Genomic DNA, 13,196 nt, shown 5'->3' on the forward strand with positions numbered 1-13,196 from the left:
TTATCCCGGTGGCCGGCGATGGGGACCGAGCGGGACTGCCGCTGCACCGGGCCGTGAGCGCCGCCGCCGCCTCCTCGCCGCCGCCTCGGCACCTTGCGAAGCTCCAGGCCGCTCGGGAATATGGCCCTGGAGCAGCTCTGCGCGGTCCTCAAAGGTAAGCGCCCGGGGCCGCGGACGGCGCCCCCTGCGGGCCAACACCCGCGTCTTCGGGTGCCTCCCCAGAGCCGGGCGTCCGACGCGCCTCTTTGTCTGGTCCGCGCGGACCGCCGAGCCCTCGCGCCCACCGGGGATCGACCTGCTCTCCGAGCGCCTCTCCCCCACCCTCTGCGTGTCCTCCGGGGCCACTGGTAGGAGCAAACGAGAGATTGGGAAGCGGCGGCCCGGCGGGGCCCTCCGAGCTGTGTCCTCGCGCCTCTTGCTTAGAATTCCTCGCATCGCTTTGCAAAGTTGTGGGGTTCGTGTAAGTGGGGCGAAGACTGGTCTGTTTTCGGCATTTAATGACAGGAAGTCATTCCACGCAAACAATAAAAGCCCTAGCCGAGGCGTCGCGGAGCGGCTCTCGAAATGCCCCGCGATGGCGGGTGGCGGAACGGCCTGAGGGCCGGGCCGGGTCCCACCTGCTGCGGCCGCGGAGGCTGCGGCACCACTGCGGGCGCCGCGACCCGGCTCTGCCCGGCCCGGAGCCGGCTCCTTGCGGCCGCGCCCCGGCGCTTCCCGGGACTTCGGAATGCCGTGCCGCTGCCGTGTAGTTCTTTCTGATTTGTTGTACTGGGAATTAAAACAGTGGGCTAGCCAAGTGCACAAAGCTCTCAAACGTGCTGTAGCTGCTTTGCATTTTCCTGGAGCTGTTATTTTAGATTAAAATGTATATACATAGGTAATTAAGATTGTGATACAAAGTTGCTTCCGAAACTCGGACTGAATAAATCCTTTCTTCAGTCGTCAGAGGAAAACATCACCACCAAAAAAAGGGCTCCCCTTTTTCCCTACCGATTTAAATTGAAAACTGAATAGCTGTACGTTTGTAATGTTATGAAATATTCTTCTTCATCCTGGGTAAGGAGTTAAGGTATTGTATTTTCAGTGTGTTATATAGCTTATTGTGTCCTGATATTTGTACAGTGACAAATGTTGGGTGTTTCTTCCCATTCCATATGAACACTTTTCTCAAATTTGTTTATTAGAAAATTCAGTCCAATTTTGCTTTTAATTTTAATTGGACAAATTACCTGCTTTCCAGACATTCCTAATAATTGAGATTTGAGCAGTTTAATTTGAAATGCCTAACTACCCAACTGTATGCTTTTAGATACAGTTTGTACGAAGGTAACCTAGGACTTTCTACTTAGTGAATATTTCACAACACCCCATAAATTCTTAGTGATTCCTTCCTTATGTTACAATTTAAAACTCTGGTTAATTTCATATAGTTTTCCCATTTGTAAATCGTAATTTATGTAGCTATTCCTTGGAAATTAAGATTCTGTTTTACTCTTTCAAAATAAATCACATATGCACAGTAGGATTTCTGATAGTGCTCATGATCCAAATTTGCTTCATTGTTCTGATGACCTTAAGGTTATCAACATCATGACAGTCCATCTGGGTAGCCTCTCTGGAGAGGAATCAGTTAGCCCTGTTATACTGCTCTACCTGCTGAACTTGAGGGAAATGAGCTGGATAGGAGAGAATTTCCCATCCTCCTGAATGGTGAAAGGATTCGTAGCTTTTCTGCGTATGCCTTTGTCATTGGTACACAGTGCCCTCTCTGGCCACTGTAGTGAAGTATTTAGTTGTTGTACCTTTCAGGAAAGGATTCTGTGGTGATGACAGAGCTAACAGTAAAAACAATGTAGTATCTGGCTTTTCTTTTTAAAGTACACTAAAATCTATACTAGTTTTACACACTGAAGTATTGAAGTATTTTTAAAATTCAAACTAAGTTGTCATAGGCTTACTAGAGATGAAACAAGCTATTTTTTAAGTCTGCACACACGCACACAGACACACACTTGTAAAGATGGGGAATTGGTCTGGAAAGACTAAAAATTATCAAAAGTTGATTCTGAGAAGGGAATCTGGGAGACAGACCAGAGTGAGGGGAAGACTTCTATTTTACTGCATCCCCATTTGTAGCACTTGATTTTTTTAACGGAATGAGTGTGTTACCTTTACAAAAATTGGCACTTTTAATTTAAAAAATTATCTTTTGGAAAAATATTGGATTGCTGCCATTCACTGTGTGTATCAAGACATTAAAAGCAGCCCTTAAGTGTTCTGCAAGGTGAATTGTTTCAACACTGAAGAGGTTCTGATCAGAGGCAGTTCTTTAATATTTGCATAATTACAGATATTACCTACCTAAAGCCTTGTTTGGAATATTATGGTCAATTTCTACTAAAACAAATTATCCATAATGAGTGTGTGAGATTTTAAGTAGAAAGTAATTTTCTTTAAGATGCCATTGATTCTTTTTGTTTTACTCTGAGTAGTGAGAACAAAAGGATAACTGTACTAGGCTTTTTAAATCTTTCACATGTTGTTATAACTGAATAGTTCACTTTTAACTGTTTATGATCACTCCAGGTCTTATAAAATTTGATTTAACTTTCTGTCAAAGTTAAGTAAACATCATAGTCACATGAAAATACTGCATTAATATTATAAACCAGTATTTTACTTGTTTATTCACTCTGCACACTTCTGGAGAATACTGTTAGAGTCTGTTATATTTAAATCTGTGTAAACTGTGGTTAAATTTACTGTGTAACAGCATAAATATCCATCTATGCTATATTTTTAAAATAATAAATATCCCACAACACTGTGTTTTTAAAATCTTATCTGAGACTGACAAAAATTAACTCCTGTCTTTCATTCTTACACCTCATCCAAAAATGTAAACCATACCAAAATCAGTATAGTAGTAGAAATATGTCCCTTTAATAGTGAAGTCTTTAAGCACAGTCTTGTTAAAAATTAATTTTTCAGCTTTTCTCCCAGGAGTTGAAGAAAATGTTTTAATGCTGAAAAGTCTGACTAAACACTGGTTTTATTATAGTAAATCCTCAAACTGGAATCCAGTGTATTTGTGTTTTAAAACCACAATCACCTGTTAGAAAAAACATGCAGCCCTGTAATATGGACACATGTGCCTTATAAAACAAGTTCAAATCAAAAGCACTTTCAGTCCTTTATGGAATAAGATAGGGAAAAAAAAAAAACTATAAGTAAAGTTCATATCTAAAGTTTTAAAGCAATCCCAAGTTCTCCTCTTGGTTATTACCTATTCAGCACAGTCTCCTGCAATATTTTTCCCCAGTCTCATTTTTAAATTTATGCTCCTGCACAGTAATTGTTGACATTTTAAAAAAATGTATCCCTGAATCATTGAGATCCCAGTTATTATGGTCTTTGAGTTGGAAAGGGGAACCAAAAATGTTATCCAGCCCACTGGTTTCCAACCTTTCCATAACAGGAAAACAACCTCAAAGGAACCCTTATAAGGGGTACTTAAAAACTAAACGACATCAGAGCAAAGATCAGAGCAAGGTTGTTGTAACTGGTGAGGGATCTTACCCTCTCAAAGGCCCATCAGAGTTGTCCCCCAAAACTGATACTTTTTAATGTATTTGTTATATTACTTACAAAATTACAGCATACTAATCTGAAAGTTCAGTTCATCCTAGGCAAAATGACATTAAAACATGTTGGTTTAAATATGCCTAGAGTAATATGTTGGAAATTACAGCACTAGTGGGTGAGAAGATATCACACACTCTTTAAAATTTTTTTTTTAATGTTTTTATTTATTTCTAGGAGAGCGAGAGAGAGGCAGCGTGAGCAGGGGAGGGGCAGAGAGAGAGGGAGTCAGACTGAAACAGGCTTCAGGCACTGAACTGGCAGTCAGCACAGAGCCCGACGCGGGGCCTGAACCCACGAACCGCGAGATCATGACCTAAGCGAAAGTCGGACGCTTAACCGACTAAGCCACCCAGGCGCCCCTATCACACACTCTTTAAAATGTGATCTGGTCACATTAGAATACGATGGTAGTTGCTGTGGATGTCTAAAGAAGACTCCCATAAAATGAGAAGATAACAAAACTGCTGTCTCCGAAGCATCTGGCCAGAGAGGAAGTTGTCACATTCTGCAGGAAAGGAAGTACTGCTACAGTTACTCTTTCTTAAAGTGGTTGGCAGTGGGATTAGCATATGTAGGCTGGAGTGATCCCAAAGTTTGCCAAGATCCATCTTCTTTTTTTTTTTTTCTATTTTTAATGTTTATTTATTTTTGAGAGAGAGAGTGCAAAGGGGAAAATGCAGGGAGAGAGGGAGACACAGAATCAGAAGCAGGCTCTGAGCTGTCAGCATGGAGCCTGATATGGAGCTCAAACTCACGAACTGTGAACTCATGACTCAGCCAAAGTCGGACACTTAGCCAACTGAGCCACTCTGATGCCCTAATCTGTCTTCTTTCTTAACTAATATGTAAAATTGAGTTTGAATAAATTTGGATACTATGTCCTGTAGAACATAGTTTATTGAAAACAAGTTACTACTACCTTAAGTAGCATGTGGACTCTCATCCAGAGTCACGTACAATAACTAACAGAGGTAAATTGAGCCAGCTTAAGGAAAGTAAGAGTAGTGACTAGATATCTGAAAAGAAAAATAATTTTTTCCTGTTTCTTGATCTATGCTCAAATTAAAGAAGGTGGGTCATCTATATGATTATTTTTAACCAAGATGTGTGCTGCTTAATTTGTTAATGCAGGGATCTCTGTACTATATTCTATAGTCCCCCCAAAAAACATAATCAGGATCATGCTTAGTCATTTCATGTAGTCATCTAATTTTTATTGAATGCTATTGTGGGCCAGGCAGTCTTCTAGTCACTAAAGAGGCATCAGTGAATCAGACAAGGCTCCTCTTTCTAGTAAGAAGAGACAAATAGTAAATAAGCAAGAAAATACTAAATATACTAAGTAATATAAATAATTAAAATAGTTATATAATAAAATAGGATGAAGGAGAAAATATAGAGCTTCTTTAGAAGTCAGTCACAAAATCTAAATGACCAGAAGAACCCAGCCATGCAGAGAGATTCTAGGCAAAAAGAAGAAACTAGTCCCTAATGCAAGAATTAGCTTGGTGTGTAGAAGTAATGAAAAGAAGGTCGTTGTAGCCATTGGTAGCAATCAACAGGTCAGGTGCTAGATCATGTAGGACCTCTGAAGTCAGAGTAAAGAGTATGAATTTATTCTAAATGTAATGAGACTGTATTGCAAGATTTTATGAAAGGGTGTGATATGATCTGGTTTATGTCTTGAAAGGATTACTGGCTGCTGAGTACAGACTAGACTAGGGGACTGTGGCAGGAATAGCTGGTTGTCTTCCAACATCCATTTTATACTTGAATAATTCTCTGAATTTTAATTAAGTCCATGACCGCCCAACAGAAAAACTAGATTTTCCAGCTTTCCTCAGGGTTAGGTACGGCCACATGACTAAGTCTGGCCAATTAAATGTGTGTGCAACTTTGGGAAAGTGGTAGATTTTTTGTTCAGTTAAAATTTTTATTTTGAGATCATTGTAGATTCTGCGCAAATGTCTTTTGAAGGAAGGAGGAATGTCCTATATCGTTTGTTCATTTTTGCTGACTCTAACACAGGAGTGAGTAGCTGTAATGAACATATAATGGCTGGCACTCTGGCATTCATATTGGACCATAAAATGAACTTGGAATTAAAATCCTCTACAATTGAACAATAAGATAGAAGAAGCTCAGGTCCCTAGTAATGGTATAGCCTTCACTCTAGCCCTTGACTACTCCATAGTTTGTATACTTGGCAAAAATACATTCTGTGTTGTGTAAACTGTGCGCAGAATCAGTAAAAGAAAACCAGGCAGAGATTGAGAACTGTTAAATAGTCACAGATGTAAAACATCTGAATGGTATCAAACACAATTAAATGTAAAAGTGCTTAGAAAATGCATGTTTTAAATAGTGCAGAGGTATTTAGTGAAAGCAAAGGGAGGTCCATGGCAAGTGCAGAGGTTCAGAAACCAGAAGTATTGCAGGAACATTATGAAATAGGTAGCAGAGCATTCAGCAGCATTTCCAAAGCCAACTCATCAACTCCTTTTTGCTAGTCCCCAACCCTGTCATACTCAAACTTGCCCTTGTCATTACCAGTGGAGAAAATGGACAGCCCCTTTCCACTTCTTACAGTATACCATCATTCTCTTACTGTAGTAGTTGGTCTGCAAAGTATGGTCCCAGGGCCAGAAGCGTTTGGCATCAATGGGGAACTTATGTGTTAAGATGCAGGTTCTCAGGCCAGACCTACTGGGTCAAAATCTCTGGAAGTAACCCCCCCACCACCACCACCAAGACCTGTGTTTTAATAAGCTCTCTGGGTGATTATCTGTTACACTGCACACTACTGTCCCAGTGACTGATTCAGTTCTTATACCTGGAAGTAGACTTGCTGGGTGGGATTTGTGCATTTTTAAACTGGTATTACATTACTACCAGATTAACCTCCAAAAAGGTATGCCAGTGTACAATGCAGTGACAGTGTATGTCAGTTTTCTATATCCTGACCAACAGTAGAATCTGCATTTTTTTTATATTAGGCTAAATTTATGCATTTTTAAAAATGTATTTGAGAAGTGTACATGCAAGCTGGGGAGAGGGGCAGAGGAGGAGAGAAAGGGAGGGAGAGGGAGAGGGAGGGAGGGGGAGAGAGAGAGAGACAGACAGACAGACAGACAGACAGAGAGAACTTACGCAGGCTCCACTCCATGCTCAGCACAGAGCCTGAGTCAGGACTCAATCCCATGACCCTGGATCATGACCTGAGCTGAAATCAAGAGTCAGACATTCAATTGACTGAGCTGCTCAGATGCCCTGCATTGTTTTGGGTTTTGGCACATTTTTCTGATGACATAATCTTTTTTTCTCAGTTATTTGTAGTTTTTATTTATTTTTAGCAAATGAAGGTGTTCTCCACCCAAAAGTATACATACACAATTCACCTTTTTGTTTTTTCAATCTGGTATTTATTTTTCTATTTAGCTTGAAGGTACAGAAATACTTCTTTTTTTTTTTTTTTTTTAAATAACTAACAAGTTATCCCAGAATTATTTCACTGAGAGTTTCAAATACCATACATACAGTAAATTCTGGGATATATATGTCTGTTTCTGGAGTATTTTTCTTCCATCTTCTTATCTTTAAACTCCTCTTAATGTATTTATTTATTTATGTTTTATTTATTTTTGTGAGAGAGACAGTGTGAGCAGGGGAGGGTCAGAGAAAGAGGGAGACACAGAATCTGAAGACAGGCTCCAGGCTCTGAGCTGTCAGCACAGAGCCTTACACAGGGCTCAAACCCACGAACCGTGAGATCATGACCAGAGCCAAAGTCTGATGCTCAACCAACTGAGCCACCCAGGCACCCCTTTTTATTTATTTTTGAGAGAGAGAGAGCGTGAGGGAGGGTAGGGGAGGGCCAGAGAGAGAGAGGGAGACACAGAATCTGAAACAGGCTCCAGGCTCTGAGTTGGCTGTCAGCACAGAGCCTGACACAGGGCTCAAACCCACGAACCGTGAGATCATGACCTGAGCTGAAGCCGGACTCTCAACCAACTGAGCCACCCAGGCGCCCTTATCTTTAAGCTCCTTGAAAATAAGGACCAGGGCTGCTTGCTTCACTGCTGTAGCCTCAGTGACTGACCCACTGCCTGTAATACAGTGAGGGCTGGATAGCTTTGTTGACAGATTATCTATTTCTTCCTGTACCATTGCTACATTTCGAATTACTATAGCTTTACAATAACTATATGTTATTTTTATGTATTTTATGTCTTTTTATTTTTTTACTTTTTCTTGGGCACTATAAAAAAGCTTTCAAGATGAGTATCAGCAACATTTTAAGTCCTCCAGAAAACCAAGATTTTGATTAAAACATTAAATATATAACTTATTGGGAAGAATTGTTACCTTCACATTGTTTTATTATCCAAAACCTATTGTTTCTCAATTGTATTACATTTATTTACTTATCTGTTTGTTTTAGTCTTACTTTCTTCTTTTAATAGGTATAATAATTTCCAAGTAATTCTCTTGGGACCTCTAGGTTTTAAATAACATTATCTATAAATAATAATTTTGTCTCCTTTCCAATATTGCATTGGCCAGAGTTTCCAGTGTTAAGTAACAGTGGAAAGAATAAACTTGATTTTGATTTTTATAGTGCAGGGTAAGGCCTTTAAACTGGAAGGCTTGGGGAGAAGACTCTGCATAGAGCTAATACCACAGTGATTCAAAGTAAAAGGAATAGCATTGAGTACTGTTATTTAACACCTTGAATAGCACCTGTCTTTATCATTTACGTCTTCATTTTTAAGTCCGGTCTGTACACACATTATTAGAAGGCCTCAACTAGACTCCAGAACTAGAGGTATGGTCATAATAATGGGCACTCTCTCTTTTAAGCATCAAATCACAAGCACTTCTTTATATAATTAAACTGTATGGTTAAGGAGTTTAGAATTTTTATTTGGCATGGATATCTACCTTAATGAATTAGTGCCTTCTTGAATACATTATCTTTTAATTTGAAGTGTGTGGTATTTTAGAATTTGAGAAATTATCGATCCTTTTGGTGAGAAGAAGGGAACAGTGGCACATAGTTGGGGCTAAAGACAGAACTTCTTATACTAAATAATTCCAGTGTTTGGCATTAATGGAGTTTGTTTTAATATCCCAGTCTGGTTATAATAAGCAATTTGCAAAGATCTTGTTATACACCTGGGAGGAAACTGTTTATTATGGTATAGAATTTAGAATGATTAATAGTCACTAAACTGTGACACTGTGTCACTAAATATTTCTATCCAGTTGTGCAGATTCACTGTATTCCTTATGTATCATTTTTTTGTTCAGTAGCATAGCTCATTTGGTTTATTAAATTGTGAATCGTTTTTTTTAAGGTTTTGTGGAAAAAGAAAATTGTGAGCAACCCTCTAAATAGAGTGAAAAAAATAATAGGTCTATTTGGCCTTATAATTTTATTTTTAAAATGATCTGCCTTAATTACACTGAATTTCTTAAATCCCGTATTTTACGTAGCCAAATTTTATTGGTCATTATGTAATTTCACTGTCAGAGTCATCCTTTTGCAGTAGGTTTACTGTTGCTCTCCCGGATTCAGTTTGTTGTTTCCTTACTAGCCCTTCTGCCTGGCTTTGCGTTACTTACATACTGTGAATTATAAATGTGAGGACTAGTAAGTTGTTATGTCTATGATTTGGGAGGAAAGGTATACTGAGCACAAAATTTTGATCAGATGTATATCATCTGAATGCTGCACCTTGGGAAGTAGTGTCCTCTAATAAGATACAAATTGATACAAATGGATGTGTTGTTTGCTGAATTGTCAGATACCTAATATCACCCTAGGTTTTTCTTTTTGATTATAAATATTCTATTTAAAAAAAAAAAAGTTTCAATTTTCCGTTCCTCAAACTCTGATCTAGTGCAAAGTTGTGAAGGGTTTGAAGGAAGGATTGTTCCTACATAACAGGTCTTCAGCACTACTAGCCACGAAAGAAAGGGAAGAGGAAACTAAAGGTGTTGAAAGAAGACAGAGGAGACAAAGATCAGCAAGCATATAGGAAACTAAAGATGAAGATGTCAGCAATTAGATTTTAAGATGTAAACAACTGAATGTCAGGAATTATCTTTTTACATTGGTGACTTGGGTAGTACTCATTGTATTCTATTCTGTGACCATCTACCAGTCACTTAAGTAGCAAACTATTCAATGCCCTCATCTGTCTCACTGCTTTTAACCTGTAAGTCACCAATTGCAATTAACTCAATATTTGAATCCTGCTATAAATTCTCTCCTCCTTTCCATATCCGCTACCACTGCTCTGCTTAGAGCTCTCATCATCTTTGCTTCCATTTTGAATATTATTCTCCTTTCTCTTTAAAAATTTACACTTCACACAACCATCAGGATTATTCGCCGAAAACACAGATGTGGTAATGTCACCCTCTAGTTTAAAAATCCACAATGACTTCTCCAAAAGTACTTTGGACTTCTGACTACCATTCTACTATTTGTCACCTGATACACCACTGGTCCCCTCCACATGCTCATCCTAGTATCGTACTCAGAGTTTGCTGACCTGCCATAAGCAAGTGCTCACCCATGGTTTTGTCTAAGCTGTTTCTTTATCCAGGGTCCAAATAGAATATTTCTGAAATTTTCCTCATTTTATTCCTCTTCACCCTCAGCAGAATGAATGGTTCCCATCCCTTCTTCCATTATGCTTTCTGCATAACTCCTGTTAAACTTATTTTCACCTTGTATTGTCACCTTAAATTGTCATTACAATAGATTGACTCCTTAAGGATGGTAGTTTCTTGTCTATCATTTGTGTAGCAAAGTGCCTAGCATATAACCAGTGCTACATGCATCATCTCATTTAATCTTCACAACAACCCTGTGAGGTTGGTGCTACTTGTACAACATCCCCATTTTACAAATAAGTAAACTGAGTTAAAAAGGCCTCACAGCTTGTACACAGCAAAACTTGAACCCCAGCCTGGATCCACCAAACTCATAATGTCCATACCCTTAAATATTTTGCCGTATTTCTCCCCCAACATCTGTGTACCTTGGTGTCTACTGTCCTTGACAGAAGGTGCTCTTTAAGTGCTTACTGACTAAATGAATAATAAAAATTCCAGTTCACACAGCACTTTGAGGCAAGTGAGCTTTCCATTGAAAGGGACAGTGAAAGCTATCCATGCACCATTCATAAAAATAAAATGTATAAAAGAATCATCAAAATTCATATATTCACAAAACAATTCAGTATGTTATTGACTGGGTCTCAGACATGTTAGACCCAGGGGGAAAAGCTTCATTTTCTAAATATGCTGGCTTTTGTAACACAGGACACAGGATAGTTATGTACAGCTATAAAATGTCTTGAATTGATTTCTGGAAGACTGCTGCCCCCTTACTTCCATCTTAATTATAAGTGCCCTCACAATCACTAATTGAACTTTCACTGGTATAATACATTGCAGAGCCAGCCATAGAATGCATGTAAACCCTTTGAGATGAAGTACAATAAGTATATACACTATAGTACTATACAGTGAATATAAATTGGGGCAAACAAAGTTTGTTGCAAAAAACTGTTTTTAATCTATCATAAATTGAAGAATGCTATAAATGTCATACACTATTACTGTTTGTATAAATGAGTACAGTATCAATTGTGTTTTTTCTTGGGTTGTCTTAACTGTCAAACAGTAAACCAGAACATAACATTTAGACCTTAAAAATCTTGAGAATGAATGTTAGAAAGAGGGTCTTGATTAATCTTTATCATCTGATTTCCCTTACAAATTTCGTAAGATATGGATTCATTTTTTTAACTTTTCTTTTCTATCATTTCTCTAGTGTTGTTAATAACAATACTTGTAGTCGAAGGGATTGCTGTGGCCCAAAAGACCCAAGGTAAAGTACTTATAGTGATAACTTACCACTTATTCAGGACAGTGGGATGGCTTATTGGAAAGGATTGCAACTTTTGAATACTATTTCCATAATCCCTCTGGGGTGTTCCAATGACCTAAGGCTCTCTGTCAACCTATCAGCCTCAATTTAACTGGGTTCAGCTGCAGTTAACTAGAGCAAATTGTCAACATAAAGTCTTGCCCTGATAAATTTTTTAAATTGGCATCACTAGTGGTTCCTCGCACACTATGGATTATATCCAGAAATCAAATGAGATTCATGCTTATCACTCAGCAAAAATAAAAATCCCTTATTTCAATGTAGACAAATGAAATGTTTCCATCAGTATCTTATTCAAAGCCCTGTGACCTGTTCTGATTGTCCTTGTTAAAGAAAGAAGATAAGCTAGTATGATTTTTGAACCAGATTTTCATGCCAGGGTTTATAGTACACTTTCTTATTTACTTTTTCTTTTCATCTAAGTTATACATACATGTGACAAAAATCAAAGCATTCAAAAAGTTAAGTATGAAAAAGCAGTCCTCCATCCTGTGCTACTCTACTTCCTTCTCCATGGAGATAACCAGTATTTTAGCTGAATCTTTTGGAATTTCGCTGCATATTACTAAATAATATGTTATACTGTTAATTTTAGGTATTAGATAATGATTTTCCACCACAGAAGATGAGAACTTAGCTCTTTCATGCATTTTCTACCCCCCTACTATATACAAGTGTTCTATTACTTTCCTTCTGTACCACCTGTCTCAGTGTAATTGTGTCATAATTCTGGTCACCCCTGTATTCAGAATTTACATTAAGTCACTCATGAAGCTTATCCATATAAAATTTTTGTCTTTTACTTTAGGAAATTTTGAGTTCCTTTTTCCCTTGTTTAAATTTTTTTAAGATTTTTTTTTTTTAAGTAATCTCTATACTCAGCATGGAACTTAAACTCCCAACCCCAGGATCAAGAGCTGCATGCTCTACTGACTGAGCCAGCTTGGCACCTTTAATTTCTTAAATTCCCTTTCTCTATTTGTTTCTGTTCTATCTTTAAGAAACTTCTCTTTGGCTATGGGGTATGTTTTTGTTATTATTTTCTATTTTCCAGCTGTCTTTCTACTCTGTTTTCTTCTGAGTAGTCTCTATTGAGACTTCCTCAACTTTATCCTCTAAACCTGGAACTAGAAAACTTTTTTTTTTTAAGGGCCAGATAGTTAATATTTAAAACTTTACAACCTTACAGTCTCAGGAGCAACTACTCACTTTTGCTCTTGTAGTGCGAAAGTAGCTATGGACGGTAGGCATGTGAGTAGACAAGGATGTTTTCCATTGTAAACTTTATTTACAGGAGCAGGCCACAGGCCATTTGTAGCACTCTTCTTTAAACTTTTCATTAATTTTTAACTTCTTCTATTTTTAGAAGCTTTTTGTTTTCCAAATATTCTTAAAGTATTCTTGTTCTTATTTTATAGATACACTGTCTTTCTTTAAGGACATCAAATGGTAGTTTTGTTTAGGTTTTGTGTGTGTGTGTGTTTTTGTTTGTTTTGTTTTACATAATCTTTGTTTCCTCAGCTTTGCTTTCTTTTTTATTCATTTTTCATATTAGAGGCTTTTCTCAAATATCGGGTGATCCCTG

General features: G+C 38.1%; 1 protein-coding gene across 5 annotated transcripts in view; it reads left to right on the forward strand.

The window, feature by feature from the left end:
• The first annotated feature begins 44 nt into the window (after window positions 1–44).
• Window positions 45–13,196, forward strand: part of NETO2 (neuropilin and tolloid like 2) — a 59,952-nt gene continuing 46,800 nt past the window's right edge. For 4 of the 5 annotated variants that reach the window (XM_077751404.1, XM_077751408.1, XM_077751405.1 and 1 more), the window contains exons 1-2: window positions 45–154; window positions 11,495–11,551. In XM_077751404.1, coding sequence (XP_077607530.1) covers window positions 121–154; window positions 11,495–11,551 — 91 coding nt within the window. In that variant the 5' untranslated portion in view covers window positions 45–120. The remainder of the gene's footprint in view (window positions 155–11,494; window positions 11,552–13,196) is intronic. The other variant, XM_077751407.1, reaches the window with a different exon arrangement.

The sequence above is a fragment of the Crocuta crocuta genome, unplaced genomic scaffold (assembly GCF_008692635.1).
Source record: "Crocuta crocuta isolate KB4526 unplaced genomic scaffold, BGI_CrCroc_1.0 scaffold124, whole genome shotgun sequence".
NCBI lineage: Eukaryota > Metazoa > Chordata > Mammalia > Carnivora > Hyaenidae > Crocuta > Crocuta crocuta.